General features: G+C 43.5%; 1 protein-coding gene across 1 annotated transcript; it reads left to right on the top strand.

The window, feature by feature from the left end:
- Positions 1 to 748: 748 nt before the first annotated feature.
- On the top strand, positions 749 to 18,991 carry LOC141807938 (uncharacterized). Its single transcript, XM_074694140.1, has 9 exons — positions 749 to 1,224; positions 1,324 to 1,920; positions 3,299 to 3,571; positions 6,926 to 7,180; positions 9,909 to 10,079; positions 12,955 to 13,086; positions 13,173 to 13,339; positions 16,551 to 16,811; positions 16,897 to 18,991. Exons 2-9 carry the CDS (start codon positions 1,674 to 1,676, stop codon positions 17,071 to 17,073), a joined length of 1,683 nt encoding a protein of 560 aa, XP_074550241.1. The 5' UTR covers positions 749 to 1,224; positions 1,324 to 1,673; the 3' UTR covers positions 17,074 to 18,991.
- The last annotated feature ends 742 nt before the right edge of the window (positions 18,992 to 19,733 follow it).

Genomic DNA, 19,733 nt, shown 5'->3' on the forward strand with positions numbered 1-19,733 from the left:
TTCCTCTCAGCTCTCCTCCTTTGGGATAACTGTGGCTCAGTGAAAGGTTGGGGGTTCGATTCTAGGTCCAAGTGTCCCCCCTTCCCTTCTTTCCTGCTTTCGGGGAGTTATACAGTACATTCTATTCTACTCCGTTCTATTATATTCACTTTCCTCTTCCTCCACTTCCTCCTCCCTCTCTCCTCTTGTTGAGGCTTCCTCTCCTTTTTTCACACCCTCTAACTTTAATTCTTACTTCTTTACATTTTCATTGCTCCTTTTTCTCTTTTCCAAAGGTTTCATCCCTCTCTTTTCTCCCCGTCCCTTGTTTCTCTCACTCTTATGCACTTTTTCTTCCTTTTTTGAAGACTTCTATCCTTCCCTATCTCTTTTGATTTTCATTTCACTTATTTCTTGCCCATCCATCTCACTTATGTATCTCTCCTTTCCTTTACCCTTTCCACCTTTAATGCTCTTTTTCTTTTCTATCTCTCTCATCCTCCTTCCTTCTTATCTTTCCTCCCAGTCATTCTTTCCTCCTCCAACTTTATCCTCCCTTCTTTACCAGCATATCCAAGCTTACACAGACAGGGAGAGAAAACACACACATACAGAGAGAGAGAGAGAGAGAGAGAGAGAGAGAGAGAGAGAGAGAGAGAGAGGGAGAGAGAGAGAAAGAGAGAGAGAGAGAGAGAGAGGGAGAGAGAGAGACAGAGGGCAGACTGGAGCTGAGCAGTGGTGGGCTGGGCTGGGCTGGGTTGCAGGATCTTTGGATGATTCTGGTCTCAAGTGTCACTGAGAGCTCAGTCTGCAGGACAAACTGGTTTCAGTGGGACAAGACGCCGACTCTCTCTCTCCTCCGGTCAGGACCTAATTCCACTCTCTTCGGGATGATCTTTGACTTTTAAACCAGAAACAGGCTGTGGCTTGCTGGTTGAAGGAATCTGCCCCTGAATGAGAGAAATAAAGAAGAAGAAAAGTCCACCAAAGGCTGGAAGAGCCACAAAAGTTTGGGATATATTTCGTTCAAACTGAAACCCAGAAAAAAGGAGGAACAAAGAAGAGGTGATGCTAGAAAAGAAAGCAACGGATTTCAGCCAGAAAGATACCAAACGAGGATGTTAAAGTCTGCAGCCCCGGCTGCAAAGAGAGAAGAGAGAGAGACTTAATGATGCAAATAAAGGCTGAGAAACCACAGAAAACCACACCTTTCTGGATTTACGCTCCTTGAATCAAGACAAAAAGGTGGGATAAACAGGAAAAGAAAAAACAGAGATCACTTTCCAAGAACCTACAGTAAAAGATGTTTCAGAGTAATATTTTTTCAAACATCACTCTTCACAGGGCTTAAAAAGAGAGAAAAGACAGAAGAAAAGGAGGAAAAGACTAGCTAACGTCTGATTTTAGAGAAGAAGAAGAGTATTCCCTACAGAAAGTTCAAAGGATTAAAAGAAGTAGTGCAGAAAAAGTGGAATACAGAGCACAAAGAAGACATCAGAGGAAGAGGAGGTGTTCAGTCTTTATAAATACACTCCAGTTCAGGACAGAGAAGGATGAACCAGGCAGATCAGTGAGAACAAGAAAAGAAGAAATCAAGATAAGAGGAAAGACAGAGAGACAGAAAGACAGGCAGGAAAGGTTGGAGGACTCTGTGACCCTCAGGAGGAAAGATCCAGAAGCGTCTAGGCGACACCATGAGACTCCTGCTGCTGCTTGCAGCTCCTCTCTCCATCCTCGTCCTCCACAGGGCGGCCGCAGCCTTAGCAGGTGGCGTGGCCCCTGGCCGGCTGGAGCGCTGGGTCCGCTCAGGCCTCCAGTCGCTTCAGTGGGACCAGCTGGACCGCTGCCTCCGCATGTCCTCGCTGTCTGAGACGGAGTGCAGGAGGCTCGCCCACCTGCCCATGTCCGCCGTGGCTGTGTATGTGTCCGAGCCTCGCACCACTGCAGGTAGGAAGGTCAAAGGTCACACTGCACCCGGGTGTTTTTACTGCTTTCAGTCCTGAGAGGAGGATTGGGTTTAGAGGAGAGGACAGAGACAAAACATGCAGGCTGATTAATGAGCATTCAGGTCAGAGAGGAATCACTGAAGGTGATAAAACAACACATTCGTGTCCTCTGACTGACACATCTCATCACAACTGTCCTGATGAGAAAACACAAAGGAGCCAGCAAACAAATACAACCAAGGTTTTATATACAGAATGATAAAATTGTAAGAACCAGAGTGAAAGTTACAAGCAAAACTGACAAATGACTGATACTCTTCTCAAACCTGAAATCTTATCAAGTGTCTGTCTTATTTCTAGTAAAAAATGTCTTATTAAACTCCATATGAGCCACATTCATTTGGCCAGTCCAGAAAAATGTTTTGTTTCAAGTTGTTTAAAAACAAACACAAGGTCTGAATTTCTTGTAACATGTAAAAGAATATTCTCTGTGTTAGGTTGTATAGATTTAGCTTTAATACAGATCAGGAAAACACTGTTTTCCAAAATATAAAATAAAGATGATGAGGGGTGGGGTCAGAGCATTCAGCACAGTAATTAGTAAAAACAGCTTGTTAAACAACATGTTGGAGGATTAAATGGGGGGATGATAAACGGATTGTTTCTGATGCAGCTTAGAAAAACCCAGGCTAAGTTTTAGCAATGTTTTTATTCAACATGTCACATGGGGTAAAAACCAAAGTGATTCATGAAAAATATAGATGTTTGAACCGCCCCCCCAAAGTTGTGTCATAATTAAAGGACAGTTGAACTCTAAACCTGCGTTTGATGGAAGCATTACTAATGTTAAAGAAAAACACTGATCATAACACAGACACGATTGCAGCAAAACACTGACCTTTAATCTCCGAATATCTGGCTCTGTCTATTTGACTCTCTAGAAAATGTCGACGAGTGACGTTAAATAGTTACAGGCCTTTTTTTTTTTTTTTTTGTATGACTGCCCTGTTTCTGTTCCTGTTTGAAATGTCGGACAGAGCACCACTGCCCCCCCTCCCCTCACGCTGAAGTCCAGAGCACTAACACTGCACAGATAGAAGTGCACACTCTCTCTGGTACCCCTGAAAGATCCTCATAAATATCCTCGGGGGATGCCCTTGAGCAAGGCGCTAAGCCTCGGCTCAGGGTGCTGGTCTGTGTGCAGGACTCTCACTCTGACATCTCCCATTAGTGCATGTTCACAGGATGCATGATTCAACACCAGAGAGGGAGACTCTGAGACCACAGCAGGTATCTGTGGATCCAGATAGTTGCAGAGGACTCTCTGAGGTTTTCATCCCTCACACCTGACCCCCCTGTTTGTTTTTCCAAACCTGCAGGTAACTCAGACAAGGTTCTGGCCATCCTGCCGGACTCTTCCAGCGGCATGATGAGCTCCAAGTCTCGGGCCGGTTACAGCATCAGCCGGATGCTTAATGCAGGAGACACCAGGTACCAGCAGGCTTTTCCTGGACTCACGGCCCATGATGCTGTGCTGGTGCTGGACCCGAGCCCTGGGGAGAATTTTGGGCACCCAGTGGTTCTCTTCTATGTGGACGTGAATGTGACGAAGAAGAGGTGCTCCCACATGGACGGCATCTACCTGGGTGAGTCCAAAATTTATGGCACTGTGTGAATCTGGCTGATGATCATGGAGTGGGCTGGGACCATCCATTCAGCAGACACAGAACCTCAGGAATGCCAGGAACCAGAGTGAGTGCAGCAGGGCTCTGATCTCGGTCCTGTAGAAGTCACATCAGTGGAGATAATCAGCTCAGTGTTTGTCAATGACAGGATTGTTTCTGTCCTGTGCTGTTTTGTCTCTTCTGACTGAGCTGATTTAATCGCTCTCTAATCACAGAGTGGAAATATTTCATGCTAACGTGTTCAGCCCTGCTGTGAGTCAGACACATGATCAAATCTAATGCAAACATTTAAATCAAACAGCTTTCTATGAGGTGCCAAAAGTAGCATTTCAGTCACTGTTGTTTTGTGAAGATTTAGTTCACTTTTCTCACATTTAGCTTTTTTTTTTGTTTTATTTGAGACTAAAATTTACACAAAAACAGAATGTTCTATATACTTGTAAAATGTGTACACATGAAAAATAAATCTTAATCTATGTGTTAAAATGTAAATACTTTAATCTATGTGTTAAAATGTAAATACTTTAATCTAAAGACTAAATCTAAATGTTCAATCTGAATCTCAATGTTGGATCTGAATCTGAATCAGGCCAAGCATTACTTTTTGTGGTAGTTATAGCCAACAGTAGCTGGTACTGAGTGGTCAAATGATCAACATCTAAACATGGATTAAGTCTCAGGGTCTCTTTTGCAGATGTTACAATATTAATTAAAGGCTCATTAATAAATACAGTGTAGGATACATGTCCTCAGACCTGGCATTCCCATATGGCAGCTACAAGCACTCACCACAAGCAGCGTGAAACACGGAGGTCAGAGTGTGTGTTAATGTCCACGGGGGGTGGGCTGCGTGATCTTAGGCAACTGCAGGGGGGTTGAAAGACGACCTGCCTACTTTGCACAATTTCTGGACATTAAACTTTACACTTGGCGAGCAATTTAAGATTTGGATTTCACACTTAGATTTAGATTTAGTTATATATTTAGTATTTAAATTTAGAACTATTTGTCATGTGTATACATTTTAACAAGTATATAGAACATTCAGTTTTACATTAATTTTGGTCTCGATTGAATGAAAAATGTGAGGAAAGTGATCTAAGTCTTCACAAAATGTCGCCAATTTAACAGTGACTGAAATTTTCCATTCAGCACCTCATAGCTTCCTGACCCTCCAGAGTCCAGATCTCTGTCCTCTCACCGTAGCCTTGGTAAAGAGCATCAGAGCCTCCTGATGTGGGTACACCTTTATACCACTGACAATCTCATGATGTTTGACTGCAGGATGGCGCCTGTGATGGGTTCTCACTCCTCTTGGAGAGTTCCAAGTGTTTTACTTTGGTGGTTTGGCGACTTTGTGAGTGTTCATTGACTCTGTTTGTTGTGTAGTTGTTGGTTTCGTGGCCTTATCTTAAAGAAAAAAAAGATAAATAAGAAGAAACATTTCCTGCAGACCTGTAAAGCAGCTGGGATCCCTGCAACTGTGTGGGTGTGTATGTGTGTGTGTGTGTGTGTGTGTGTGCGTATTTGTGTGTCTGTGTGTGTGTGTGTGTGTGTGTGTGTGTGTGTGAGTGAGTGTGTGTGTGTGTGTCTGTGTGTGTGTGTGTGTGTGTGTGTGTGTGTGTGTGTGTGTGTGTGTGTGTGTGTGTGTGTCTGTGTCTGTGTGTGTGTGTGTGTGTGTGTGTGTGTGTGTGTGTGTGTGTGTGTGTGTGTGTGTGTGTGTAGTTTGGGTCGGTGTGAGTAGGAGCAGTGCCCTGAAATGAAGCAGAAGAGAAAGTTAAAGTTGAATGTGCGTGGTCTCATCGTCTGAAAGCTCCTTTTTTAGCTCATTGTCTGATGCAGAACACTTCCCTGCTCAGCAGGGGGTCCACCCAGCTTCCTCCTCTGCACTTTTTGAACTCACTGACTTCTGGTTCGTCCGTGTGTGATCGCGTGTGCAGCACTTTTTGAGATAACCAGGTTCAGATCTTAACTTAGAGGGAGAACTTTTGGAAGTTTGAGGTTTTTCCTTGCTCTTCTTTAGGGACTGTTTTTATTTGATTTGATTTGATTTGATTTGATTTGATTTGATTTGATTTGATTTGATTCGATATGATTATTGATTTATTTTTATTCTTATTTTATTTATTTTATTATTATTATTATTATTTTTATTTTTTATTTTTTATTTTTTTTATTTTATTTTTTTTTTATTTTTATTTTTTTTTGGGGGGGGGGGGGGGTGTTGAGAAATTATTGCAGTTACACAATACAAATCCTTTTCAAACACCTACAGCCTGGTTTTCTGTCAGAAAACCACAAGAAGAATCACTGTTAACAAGAATATCAAAGCCAGTTTGTTCACAGTCCAGTTTTATGGATTTACTCCTGAAACACTGGGATCAGCTCTTCTAGGGCAGACTTTCTATCAAATAACAACACAGATAGAAAATGGTCCAGATCTTTGTCATCGCTGCTGCTGACGACTGTCAGAGGTTTTCAGGCACCTCCTCTCTGCTTCAGTGAAAAACCTCTTTATGAATCAGTGTGTTTGGTGTTTTTAGTTTGTCTCCTTTGACCAGCACTGCTGGTGGTGTCAGTTTTTTAACCTCTGAACATGGACCAACCCTGCGCCCCTATGACCTGACCAAACAGTAGGAGTAACAAGACGTGACAGTTTTAGTTTCTGTGCAAAGAATCTACTTGTCCTTAACCTCCATGTTCTCATGGTGCTCACAGAGGGCGACGTTAGAGAACAGAAGGAAAGAAGGAGTATTCGGGTCCCGTCAGAGAAAAGGTTGTCAATCAAACAGCATTATTTCTAAAAAGCTTCACTTTGGGTGGCAGCAAACAGGGGCGTTACTGAGCATGAAGGGCCAAAGGGAGAGCGCAATAAGTGTTTCAAAAGTGCTTTATTCATGTAGAAGAAGTCCAAAGGGACGGGCCCTGAATGGATTCCGTGACGGTCCTCACAAGTCCTGCAGAAGAGACGTGTTTGAGAGTGCAAGTTGTTGACCTCCTGCTGAGTGAGAGGTTATGGCCAGATGTTTGAGGTGAATTTGGCCCTGCGCAACACGAACACACACCTGTCAATTATTCATACAGAGCTGAACCCCCTGCTGGGTCCTGATGTTGGTTTTGGATCTGAGTCTTTTAAGAGGAAAACTTTCTGTAGTCCTCATTTAACCCCTAGAGTACAGGAGCAGGAGGCCAGAAGGGTACAGGAGCAGGAGTAGTACAGGAGCAGGAGGAGTTCAGGATCAGGAGGAAAGGATGGGTAGAAAGCGTTGACCTGGACTTGTCTCTACCCATGTCTTTCATTGTCTGTCTATCCAGGTGAGGAGTGTTTGACTCTGGCTTTGAAGGGTCGCTGTCAGAACCAGCTGAAGCGTCGACAAGCTAGCCCAGACAGGATTATGGGTAACACGCACAACCGTTTTGGAGGTATGGCCCTACGAGGCGGCTCCATAACAACCAGCGGCGGCAGCCGTCTACTTGATCGGGCCATCGGAGGACTGTGTGAGGTCAACTTCCTGCCACTGGTCATTGGGGTCGGGGACAACAACAGGACCCAGAGACTGAGATGTGTGGGTAAGTCTTTATCTCTTTATTTGATGAGGTCCAGGGTGATCCCATTTGCCTGGAAGGTGCCAATGCTGCGTTTCATTAGAAATCAGGAGAGTGAGAGCTGCTGAGCTGTCCTTTAAAACAAAGATAGAGAGAGGTGAAGTCGGGGGATTCCAAACCTCACTGAGCCATGAAAAATGCTATGGAAAAACACTCTGTAATGCGCTCTGGGAAAGAAAACCCGATAGAAAAATCCTCAGAAAAGAAACCTCTGAAAAATGATCTGGAAAAAAAAAGAAAAAGACCATTGCCAAAATGCTCTGGAAATTTTTTTTCTGAAGAATGCTCTGAAAAAACTCTGAAAATATGCTCTAAAAAAAGCTTGGACTAGACAACACTGAAAGTATGCTTCGAAAAAAAAACAGTCTCAAAAAAGCCTAATAAGAAAACAACACTTGTAAAAAAAAATGCTCTGAAAATGCTATAAAATGCTCTGTCAAAAAGGCACTGTAAAAAAAAAAACACTAAGAAAACCCCGTGGAAAAACAAAGCCCTCAAATACTTTTTGAAAAAAAAACATTTAAGAAATGCTCTCAAAAAAAATCTCAAAAACACTCTGAAAAATGCAGAGAAAAAAAACTCTAGAAAATGATCTCTGAAAAGCTCTGAAAAAATGCCCTGAACAGCACTCTGAGAAAATGGTTTTAAAAAACACTCTGAAAGATTTCTTTAATAAAAGCTCTTAGAAAACTGAAATATGCCCTTACAAAATGCTTAAAAAAAAACACTCTGAAAAACAATTTAAAAAATTCACTGTAAAAAAAAAGCTCCAAAATGCACTGAAAAAACCTCTAAAATTGTTTTACAAAGATCTTTGAAAAAAAAAAACTTTGAAAAACCCCTTTAAAAACTATTGAAAAAAACACTCTTAAGAGCCCTCCAAAAAATGCTTTGATAGAGGTGAAATGTTCCCCATAACCTCAGGACCACCCAGGCATAAGGCCTCTGCCAGCTCCTTGGTCTCGTGAGAACAAGTTCTGGGAACATGTTACTGTGCTGTTATGGCAAACAAAGACAATCCTCAGGATCAGATCACAAACCCACCTCTGGCTTCAGAGATAAGTCTTCTTTAACTGTTGGTTTTGGCCCGTTTGATCTTACAAGAGACCTAGTTTATGGCACATCACATTTATTTTCACTTTCTGGCGGCTCTGAGCCCTTTTTTAGTTTAAAATTTATGGTTTCCTCCAACACTTAGGACGTGGTCACACTGGCCAACCGTGCGGTGCCAATTCACTTCAGCCCTAAAGCTCGTTTGGAATGGGCAGTGTGACCTTAACTGTACCGTGCTCAAGCATGATTTGCCTCCGTGCTTTGGAACACTTCAGAGAGGTGGGCTTCGGCATGGTTTACTTTATGCAAAAGCACAAGTACGTGGACAGTGTGTGTGATCCTTGACGTATGATCACCGCGAGCGCATCCCTCGACAATCAATTTCAACGAAGGGGTGTTAGAGGGCTGTGTTGGGTAAAAATGACTTGCCATAAGTCCAAAAGTCTCTAAAGTTGTAGCAGTGCTCTCTGTGTCTCATTGTGCTGACTCTGATGAGATCGCGCTTCATGTAAACAGATGCTTCACGATGACGTAGGCGGGCCATGCACGTATGTGATACCTGCTAAAGTCTGGTTCATATTGGGGTAGTGTGACCGCTGGCCGTACTCTCCGGCTGGGGAACAATGCTGCAGGGGAGCAATCGTGCTTAAGCACGGCACGGTTTGGATGGCCAGCGTAACCGCGCCCTGAGTCTATCTGGTCTCTCTCTCTCTCTGGTCTTTCTCCGCTCTTTCTCCGCTCTTTCTCGGGTCTCTCTGTGGCTACTATCTCTGGTCTTTCCCTGGTCTCTTTCCGGTCTTTCTCTGGTCTTTGTCTGGTCTCTCTCTGGTCTTCCTCTGGTCTTTCTCTGGTCTCTCTCTGGTCTCTCTCTGGTCTTCCTCTGGGCTTTCCCTGGTCTATCTGGTCTCTCTCTGGTCTTTCCCTGGTCTCTTTCCGGTCTTTCTCTGGTCTTTGTCTGGTCTCTCTCTGGTCTTCCTCTGGTCTTTCTCTGGTCTCTCTCTGGTCTCTCTCTGGTCTTCCTCTGGGCTTTCTCTGGTCTATCTGGTCTCTCTCTGGTCTCTCACTGGTCTTCCTCTGGGCTTTCCCTGGTCTCTCTCTGGTCTTCCTCTGGGCTTTCCTTGGGCTCTCACTGGTCTTCCTCTGGTCTTTCTCTGGTCTCTCTCTGGTCTCTCTCTGGTCTTCCTCTGGGCTTTCTCTGGTCTATCTGGTCTCTCCCTGGTCTTCCTCTGGGCTTTCCCTGGTCTCTCTCTGGTCTTCCTCTGGGCTTTCCCTGGTCTCTCTCTGGTCTCTCACTGGGCTTTCCCTGGTCTCTCTCTGGTCTCTCACTGGTCTTTCTCTGGGCTTTCTCTGGGCTTTCTCTGGGCTTTCTCTGGTCTCTCTCTGGTCTCTTTCTGCTCTTCCTCTGCTCTTCCTTTGGTCTTTCTCTGGTCTCTTTCTGCTGTTTCTTTGATCTCTCTCTTTGGTATTCCTCTGGTCTTTCTCTGTCTTACTTTGGTCTTTCTTTGGTCTCTCTCTGGTCTTCCTCTGGTCTTTCTTCACTCTTTCTCTGACTTCTCTCTCTGTTCTTTCCCTTGTATTTTCCTGATCTTTCTCTGCTCTCTCTCTGTTCTCTCTCTGGTTCCTTTCTTCTCTTTAACAGATCATCCAGAGTTTGCAAGGTGTCCTCAGCCTCTTCCCATGGTCTTTCCCAGTTTGCCAGTCTCCAGCTGTGAGCTGAATAAAAACACACGACGCTGTCACCAGCAGCCGCTCGCCACGCACCTCTCCTGCAGACTCTACCAGACCTGTGACCACGCTGTGCTCATCTCAGGTAGGACAGTTTGCTGAGACTTGTATTTCAGTTAAACGTCAGGCAGCAGTTTTCCCTCTGTGCTCAGTGTGACAGTTCTGAAACACTCTCCTGGGGACGCTGAAACGTCTTCTCACATCTGACCTGATGCCAGCTGCCTATGACTCCAAACATCACACTTAAAAAAAAAAAAACTCTGAAAAACTGTAAAAGCACTGGCACAGCGTTTCCAGGTGGATACTGTAAAATTACAGTCAAACATTGTAACATAGAACTACATGAAATAAGTGTAAATAACAGGACTAGATTTTAGTGTCAAAATTAATTAAAACACAGTATTTTATTGTTTATAAATGTAAAATAACATATAAAGGCAGTCAAAACATATTCAATCTCTGTAATTTCATGTTTCAAATTACTTGTTTTAGGAAAAAGTCAAATACATCTACAGTAATTTTCTGTTAAAATATTTTTTTTCCAATGTACAATAACAAATTTGTAATAATAATAAAAAAAAAAAAACTGTAGAAAAACTAAAGATAAATGCAGACACACACAGTATACACAGTATTAATATGTTAATCTAGGTAAAAAAAAAAAAAAAAAAAAAAAAAAAAAAAAAAAAAAAAAAAACAGTATTTAACATATTTTTCCTAAATTATTAAGATCATTCACCTTCAATGTAGGGACAATGCAAAGAGTTCCGCAGAAAAAATGTTATTTTACAGCAAAATACCTTTTTTTTTTTTTTTTTTTTTAATGGCGTTTTGTAACTGTGAGTGAGGAGGGAACCCAGTGAATGTTAGACTCTGCTGTACTTTAAAGGTCCCATATTATGCAAAAAATCAATTTATTGAGTCTTAAGTCTGAAATTTCTGGGTCTTTGGCTTTCCTCCCAGCCCACTAAATGTGATATTTAATGACAAAACCTGTACTTAGTAGTGCTTGTGAATGTAAAATCCTGACCTAAAACGAGCTGTTTGGATTTTGGGAATTTGCCAATGTCAGTGATTCCCTTTTTTGACCAGTCAGGAGCAAGTCTGACCTGATTGATCCACTGGTGCAGTTACCACTGAACCCCCTCCCCGCTGCTGGAGAGAAATCTCTCCACACTCAACACTTAGTAAAACTGTGCATGTTTGCAAGTCACTTCACGGCCGACTGCTTTTCCAACTTTGGACAGTACAACAGAAGGCTAGTGAATAGACTGGTCCAGAATCCAGGTGCATTACCAACCATCCTCCAACAAACCTGGGACCCTGGAAATGTGAGTATTTTAGATGCTGTGTGCTGTGGAGCAGATGTAAGAGCTTTTCTTCAGTATCCCCCCTGTCTCCGTGTTAGCTTCAGGATGCTAACTTTAGCTGCAGTTAGCCTGTTGTTTTAGCCTGTAATGTTACGGTTAACGAGCTCCGCTGTTTTCTAAACATTGTGCACTCACGGTGATGCGGAGGAGCAGGGCGGTATCAGCCGTGGCTTGTTTTGGACCAAAACATGTTACTACCATTTCATGAAGACATCAATGATCCATATTAAACTGCAGAAAAGGAGCAGAATATGGGACCTGTAATGTATTGCATCGGGGGAAGAGGCCATCTGTGCAACACTACATGGACTGGCTGTGTAATCTTATTACACTGTTATTAAAAATTGACCAACAGAGCAAAGAGCATCAACACATCTTGTTTGTCAACACAAAACACACTGTAAAAATCACTGGATACATGGTCCACCTCCTGGAGCACAGACAGCTGTACCACGCCCCTGAAGCACAAACAGCAGGTCCACGCCCCTGGAGCACAGATAGCCAGTTCACACTGTGGAGTACAAACATGCTGTGCCCCCTGTATTTAACAAATTTTTCCTAAATCATTAAGGTCAAACACCTTCAATGTAGGGACAATACAAAGAGTTCTGCAGAAAGTAGTTATTTTACAGAGAAATACTTTTTGTTGTGATGGTGTTTTGTAACCGTGAGTGAGAAGGGAACCCAGTGAATGTAAGACTCTGCTGTACATTGATGTATTGCATTGGGGGAAGAGGCCATTTGTGCAACATTACATGGACTGGTTGTGTAATCTTTATTACACAGCAGGGTCCCCTATCCAGAGTGCGTCCTCCTCATCCATGGTTACAAGCTACAATAAAAATGACTTTGCTGTGAAATAGCAGGAAAAAAGTAAAATTAAGGACACAAATTGTGATGGTAGACAAAGTGACTAGTGACGCATGAGAGGAAAGTGTTTCCAGGAGAAGAGCAGTGTGTTCTGTTTTGAGGTTTTTGGGTTTTTCAGACCAGTCACTGATCAAAGAACAATTAATTTCTGTAGTTTTACAGTTATTTCATTTAGTTCTGTGTTACAGTGTTTGACTGTTGCTTTTGCTTTACAGTATGTGTCAACAAGCTTTGCTGCCAGTGCTTTTATGTTTTTGTTTTGTTTTGTTTTTTTTAAACTTTTTTTTTAAATTTTGTGTGTGTGTGTGTGTGTGTTTTTTTACATTAAGTCGCAACCATGAGTGTGGAGGGAGCTACAGGGTGCAGCTATACTCTATTATTGTCATAAGAGCTAAAAAATAAATAAATAAATAAATAAATAAATAACCTTTAGGGTGTTATTTTACAGACAATTCCTGTAATTTTACAGTTCTATATACTATTTTTGAAAAACAGAAAAAAAAATCTTTGGAAATTCAGGTTTAAGAACCATAAAGTAAGCGTTTATTTTAAGTGTTAAATTACTGAAAATATCTGTTTATCTACTAGCATTTTGTTGTTTTATAAGAAAACAGGAAAAATGTGTAAATAATTACTGACCATTTCCTGTAAAATAACTTTTTTTTAACGTGCAGAAACAGTCTGTGATCCTCTGACTCAGTGTGTATGTGTGCCCTGCAGGTGGATGGCAGCAACAGATGACGTTCCAGCACCATGTCCAGAACCTTCAAAGGTTCTACAGGATGCTGCAGAGGAATGGCTTCCACAAGGATCACATCAAGACCTTCTTCGCCGGAAGCGGGCAGCTCTCTGGTGTGCCCACAGTTAAGGGTATTTGTGACATTAATAAAACAAAAAACTCTTCTTGCCTAACTCCTCTTTGTGTCTGATACCCACAGAGGATCTGGAGGGGGTCTACTCAGCCACAGAGAAGGCTGTGATCCGAAACCACGTGTCCTACGTCTGCAGGAAGCAGCACTGTGCCGACACACTGGTCCTCTACCTGAACTCACCAACACGCAATGACGGCACCATGCTGCTGTGGGATGCCAACCTCAACGGCATCGTAAGAGACACACACACGCATACAGACAGACACACACATACACACACTGTGTGTGTGTGTGATGGGATGCCAACCTCAGCGGCATCACAAGAGACACACGCACACTGTATGTGTGTGTGTGTGTTTGTGTCAGCAGTGTCTTTTCTGTTTCAGCAGCTGTTTCTGTGATCAATGTATTTCAATCGCTGTGGCTCTTGTTTCCATGTGTTTCCAACCTCACAGTTTGTTACCTAGAATAAATGTTTGAGTGTGCAGGTTTATGACCCTTCCCAGACACTGAAGGTATTCCTCATGTTTGATGTAACACACATGGAGTTGTCCTGGCAGGGTGCAGCCTACAGAACTCTGTTTACAAGTTGTCTCCTGTGCTGCTGTGTGTTTCAGTGTTGGAGTATCACAGCTAATTTGTAGCTGTTTGACGGCTATTTAACGTAACGTAATGTATGACAACTGTATGACAATAAATCACAAAGAATGACGGCTGTATGACTGCTGTATGACTGCTGTATGACAGCTGTATGACAGCTGTATGAGGGCTGTTTGTCTGCTGTTTGTCAACTGTGTAACATGTGTTCATTGACTGTATGACAGCTGTATGATGGCTCTTTGGCCATTGTTTGATGGCTGTATGATGGCTATTTGTTAGCTGTATGACAGCTGTATGATAGCTGTATAAAGGCTGTATGATAGCTGTATGACTGCTGTTTGATGGCTGTATGATGGCTATATGACTGCTGTATGATGGCTCTTTGGCCGTTGTTTGATGGCTGTATGATAGCTGTATGACAGCTGTATGAAAGCTGTATGCTGGCTGTATGATGGCTTTATGATAGCTCTTTGGCCATAGTTAGATGGTTGATTGACAGCTGTATGATGGCTGAATGATAGCTGTACAATAGCTGTATGATGGCTGTATGACAACTGTATGATGGTTGTATGACAGCTGTATGATGGCTGTATGATAGCTGTATGAAAGCAGTATGATCACTGTATGACAGCTGTATGATAGCTGTATGATAGCTGTATGACAGCTATATGACAGCTGTATGATGGCTGTACAATAGCTGTATGACAGCTATATGACAGCAGTATGATAGCTGTATGACAGCTATATGACAGCTGAATGATAGCTGTATGACAGCTGTATGACAGCATTATGACGGCTGTATGTTGGCTGTATGATGGCTATATAATGGCTGTATGATGGCTGTATGAAAGCTGTATGATAGCTGTATGATAGCTGTATGATGGCTGTATGACAGCTGTCATATAGCTGTATGACAGCTATATGACAGCTGTATGATGGCTGTACAATAGCTGTATGACAGCTATATGACAGCTGTATGATAGCTGTATGACAGCTGTATGACAGCTGTATGACAGCTGTATGATAGCTGTATGACAGCTATATGACAGCTGTATGATGGCTGTACAATAGCTGTATGACAGCTATATGACAGCTGTATGATAGCTGTATGACAGCTATATGACAGCTGAATGATAGCTGTATGACAGCTGTATGACAGCTGTATGATGGCTGTATGATGGCTGTATGACAGCTGTATGATAGCTATATGACAGCTGTATGATAGCTGTATGCAACTGTATGACAGCTATATGACAGCTGTATGATAGCTGTATGACAGCTATATGACAGCTGAATGATAGCTGTATGACAGCTGTATGATGGCTGTACAATAGCTGAATGACAGCTGTATAATAAGATAAGGATAAGATAAAATATACTTTATTGATCCCCGAAGGGAAAGTCTTTTTGTTTTGGCTCTCTTCCAAGCAAAGAATTGTACACTCAATTGTACAATTGCTGTCTGATAGCTGTATGATGGCTATATGACAGCTGTAAAATGGCTGAATGACAGCTGTATGATGGCTGTATTATCGCTGAATGGTGGCTGTATGATAGAAGTATGATTGCTATATGAAAGCTGTATGACAGCTGTATGATAGCTTTATGACAGCTGTATGACAGCTGTATGACAGCTGTATGATATCTGTATGACAGCTGTATGATAGATAAATGACAGCTGTATGATAGCTGTATGACATCTGTATGACAGCTGTATGATAGCTGTATGACAGCTGTATGTCAGCTGTATGATGGCTGTATGATAGCTGTTTGATAGCTGTATGACAGCTGTATGACAGCTGTATGATGGCTGTATGATAGCTGTTTGATAGCTGGATGACAGCTGTATGACAGCTGTATGATGGCTGTATGATAGCTGTATGGTAGCTATATGATAGCTGTATGATAGCTGTATAATGGCTGTATGATAGCTGTATGATAGCTGTATGACAGCTGTATGACAGCTGTATGATGGCTGTATGATAGCTGTATGATAGCTGTATGACAGCTGTATGATAGATATATGACAGCTGTATGATAGCTGTATGACAGCTGTATGATGGCTATATAATGGCTGTATGATAGCTGTATGATAGCTGTACGATAGCTGTATGATGGCTGTATGACAGCTGTATGATAGCTGTATGATAGCTGTATGACAGCTGTATGATAGATATATGACAGCTGTATGATAGCTGTATGACAGCTGTATGATGGCTGTATGACAGCTTTATTACAGCTGTATGATGGTTGTATGACAGCTGTATGACAGCTGTATGATAGATATATGACAGCTGTATGATAGCTGTATGACAGCTGTATGATGGCTATATAATGGCTGTATGATAGTTGTATGATAGCTGTATGACAGCTGTATGACAGCTGTATGACAGCTTTGTGACAGCTGTATGATGGCTGTATGACAGCTGTATGACAGCTGTATGACAGCTGTATGACAGCTTTGTCACAGCTGTATGACAGCTGTATGATGGCTGTATGACAGCTGTATGACAGCTGTATGATGGCTGTATGACAGCTGTATGACAGCCGTATGACAGCTGTATGACAGCTGTATGACAGCTTTGTCACAGCTGTATGACAGCTGTATGATGGCTGTATGACAGCTGTATGACAGCTGTATGACAGCTTTGTGACAGCTGTATGACAGCTGTATGACAGCTGTATGATGGCTGTATGACAGCTGTATGATAGCTGTATGACAGCTGTATGATGGCTGTTTGATCACTGTTACTGTTGATCTTTTCTGTCTTGTTGTTTCATTAAAGAGGCTTTGGTCTTTGCACACATAAAGTGTGTGTAACCTGTGTCCCTCTCCCTTCTCAGGCTGACTTGAAGGAGCGTTTCTCCGTCAATGAGCTGCTCACTGACCTGGCTGGCTGCAAGGCCACGCGTGTTCTCCTTTTTGTGGATCAGAGCTACAGCGGCGTCCTGTCCAAGAGGCTGCGAGGTTCACAGAAACACCTCAATGTGGTCCTGATCCAGAGCCAGACCCGGCAGAGCCACCAGAGGCTGAACCCTGGCTGGGATGACAGCAGCTGGTCCTTCATCAGCCCCGGTACCTGCCTGCTGGACCACCTGGGAAAGGTAATGTTCCCTTATCAAGGTCTGCAGAAGGTTCTTCCATCTTTTCATCACTGACTATGAGCCGATTGTGTTCCTGTGTTCTTAGAGTTCTGGTATGTCCCGCCTGCTGGAGCCATGGGCCGGGCTGTTAAACGTGACACTGGCAGGCGCCCCCTGTAATGTCACACCTCCTCTAACAGACAACGAGATGAGGAGAGAGTACCAGGGCTGCCAGAACCTGCCGACCGCACTGTGGCACCAGAAGCACAGGAGGCCCAACTGAGAGGGAGAGACCCTGAGACTGACTCAAACAAAGAGAGAGAGTGAATCAGTGTGAAACAAATTTATTATGGACACACACACCATACACATGTGTTCGTTATACACACACACACACACACACACCTGCTCAGGTGTGTGTTAACGTAGGTCCTACTTTCCATGACACTGGATCTCACTGTCCCCAGACAGGAACCTGCGTGCTGATGGCTCAGCCCAGTGGGACAGGTTTCCTGAACACCAGAGTGTGTGTGTGTGTGTGTGTGTGTGTGTGTGTGTGTGTGTGTGTGTGTGTGTGTGTGTGTGTGTGTGTGTGTGTGTGTGTGTGTGTGTGTGTGTGTGTGTGTGTGTGTGTGTGTTTGTCTGTGTCTGTGTCTGTGAGTGTGAGAGAGAGGGGGGAGGAGTTCAGCAGGACAGCCACTCTCAGAGACCAGGGAAGCTTGGGTTCAGGTCAATGTGTGTGGTGTGTGTGTGTGTTTGCTTTGTCTCATGGGTCAATTATCAGTCTCTATTTTTATCCCTACCACACACACTTCCTCTTTCTCCATCATCTGTTTCTGTCCTCTTCTTCACCCCATGCCAAGGAACTTTCCTGCCTCCTTTCCTTTCCTTGTCTCCTCCACCAACCATCAAGCTCCCCTGTGCTCCTCTCTGTTCTCTCTTTGTTTGTCTCTTACAGCTTCAAGTCTGGAGCTCTCGTCCTGACTCCACATAGATCTGTAGTTTTTAAAAAGTATCAGAGTAATCTGGATCAGACTGATCACAGCAAGCAGGATGACTGTCTTGTTTTCAAAGTTATTTTTGGGGCTTTCTTGCTTTTAATTAGATCATAGAGAGGACAGAGGACAGAACAGGAAACAGGGCAGGAGTGGGGAAAGGTGCAGGAAAGAGGCCACAGGCTGGATTGGAACCTAGGCCACCTGCACAAGGGCGAACCTCATGGAGCGCGACCTTAACCACTGGGCTATCTGCAACAATCAAAAGGGGGCACCATAACCATCAGACTGATAACTCTTTACAGGAGCTTTAAGTCCATCCTGCAGAAACCCATCCTGAGTGTAAGGGAACCTCTGACCATCTAACATCTAACCAGCAGGGTCACTCCTGAACTCTGAGGTGGACTTGGGAAGTTTCCATGCCTGTAGAAACCAGGAGACACATTCAATGCTCCATGGAGACAAACCTACAATATTAAACTCCAGGTTACATAAAAAAGAAACCTGGCTGCTTCCTGAAGGCAGGGGAGGTATTTTTGGACTGAGAGATGACGACTTGTGAACCAGAGAGAGGGAGAGGAGGAGTCAGAAAGTGGTTGGCAGCAATCATGATTAAGATATGAAGCACTGAGACTGCCCCCACTGCTACACAGACTGGCTATGGTATTTTAATAAGGGCACAGCGTGTGTGTGTGTGTGTGTGTGTGTGTGTGTGTGTGTGTGTGTGTGTGTGTGTGTGTGTGTGTGTGTGTGTGTGTGTGTGTGTGTGTGTGTGTGTGTGTGTGTGTGTGTGTGTGTGTACATGTGCTCGATCACATACAGTGGCACCATATGAAACAGCACATGAACCACTCTAACAGCATATGTCGTCCTCTCCTTTGAGTGGATCTTTGTGTCACCTGTGTGTTACCTCCTGTTCTCTGAGTATAAACCAGTGTTCCCAGTGTTCCCAGTGTTCCCAGTGTCCTTCTCACTCCTTCCTGCTGTCTGTGTATGGTGTATATCGTTGTACTGATTGTTTTACAGTAGAGATTTCTCTTCCGAAGAGATGGAGGTGAAGCAGGAAGATGAACTGTCCAGACAAGCGGGACGTTACGGGCTGTCCATCCTTTGCCCTGTGCATATTCACATGTGTGTAATCCTGTGTACAGAATATGAGATGTAAATTAGCAGACATGTTTTTAGCTGCATGCTACCAATCACAACATGTAGTCAATAAAGTAGTTTGAGGAATCACGAGTGCTTCGGAGACTTCTTTTCCTTCAGTGAGAAACAGCACACAGGCTGGGTCACTGTCCTCTGCAGACAGGCCAGGTCCACTCAGTACTGCAGCCCATCTAAAGAGACCCTGACCCAACCTCTGATCCCACTCTGAGTGTTCTCAGCCTGCATCTCGGCCTGATAACTGGGTACAATGTGCTAAGAGTTTTGTGTATGTAGAGTAAGACTTGTGTGAAGGGTTCCCTGGTGATTTTTAGGACAGTATCTTTTTCCCCTGGGGAAATGAAGGCCCTCACTGCACCATCCCACAGAGGTAAACTGATCTTTACCTCTATCTATGGACGAGGTGCACATCCATTTCTACCACTGCTCAGTCAGCTGCTGGACCTGGGAGCTGCTTTCAGAATCCTGACTCATAGTTTCAATCTGAATTGATGCTCCAGTGTTCGGCCTCATGAAACTTATGCCAGCTTTAGAGTCAGCAGTGGCAGCCATCTTGTCTGTTTACAGAAACACCACAGGATGCTCAAACTGGCCCTTTAATATAGGAGCTTCTCTGATTGGCTGACCCTGAATCAGGTCGGAAAGAAATCTGTCTGAACAGGAGGGAAACCAGACGGATCTGCAGGAGCAAATAAAACATGAGCTCGCGAGTCTGTCTGGATCCAGGCTTGGACAGAAAACCATTAACCTATTTCCAAAACGATAAACCTGACTCTGTGGCAGG

This window comes from Halichoeres trimaculatus, unplaced genomic scaffold (assembly GCF_033239565.1).
Source record: "Halichoeres trimaculatus isolate MK-OKI-2021-1 unplaced genomic scaffold, fHalTri1.1 fHalTri1_scaffold_19, whole genome shotgun sequence".
NCBI classification, from domain to species: domain Eukaryota; kingdom Metazoa; phylum Chordata; class Actinopteri; order Labriformes; family Labridae; genus Halichoeres; species Halichoeres trimaculatus.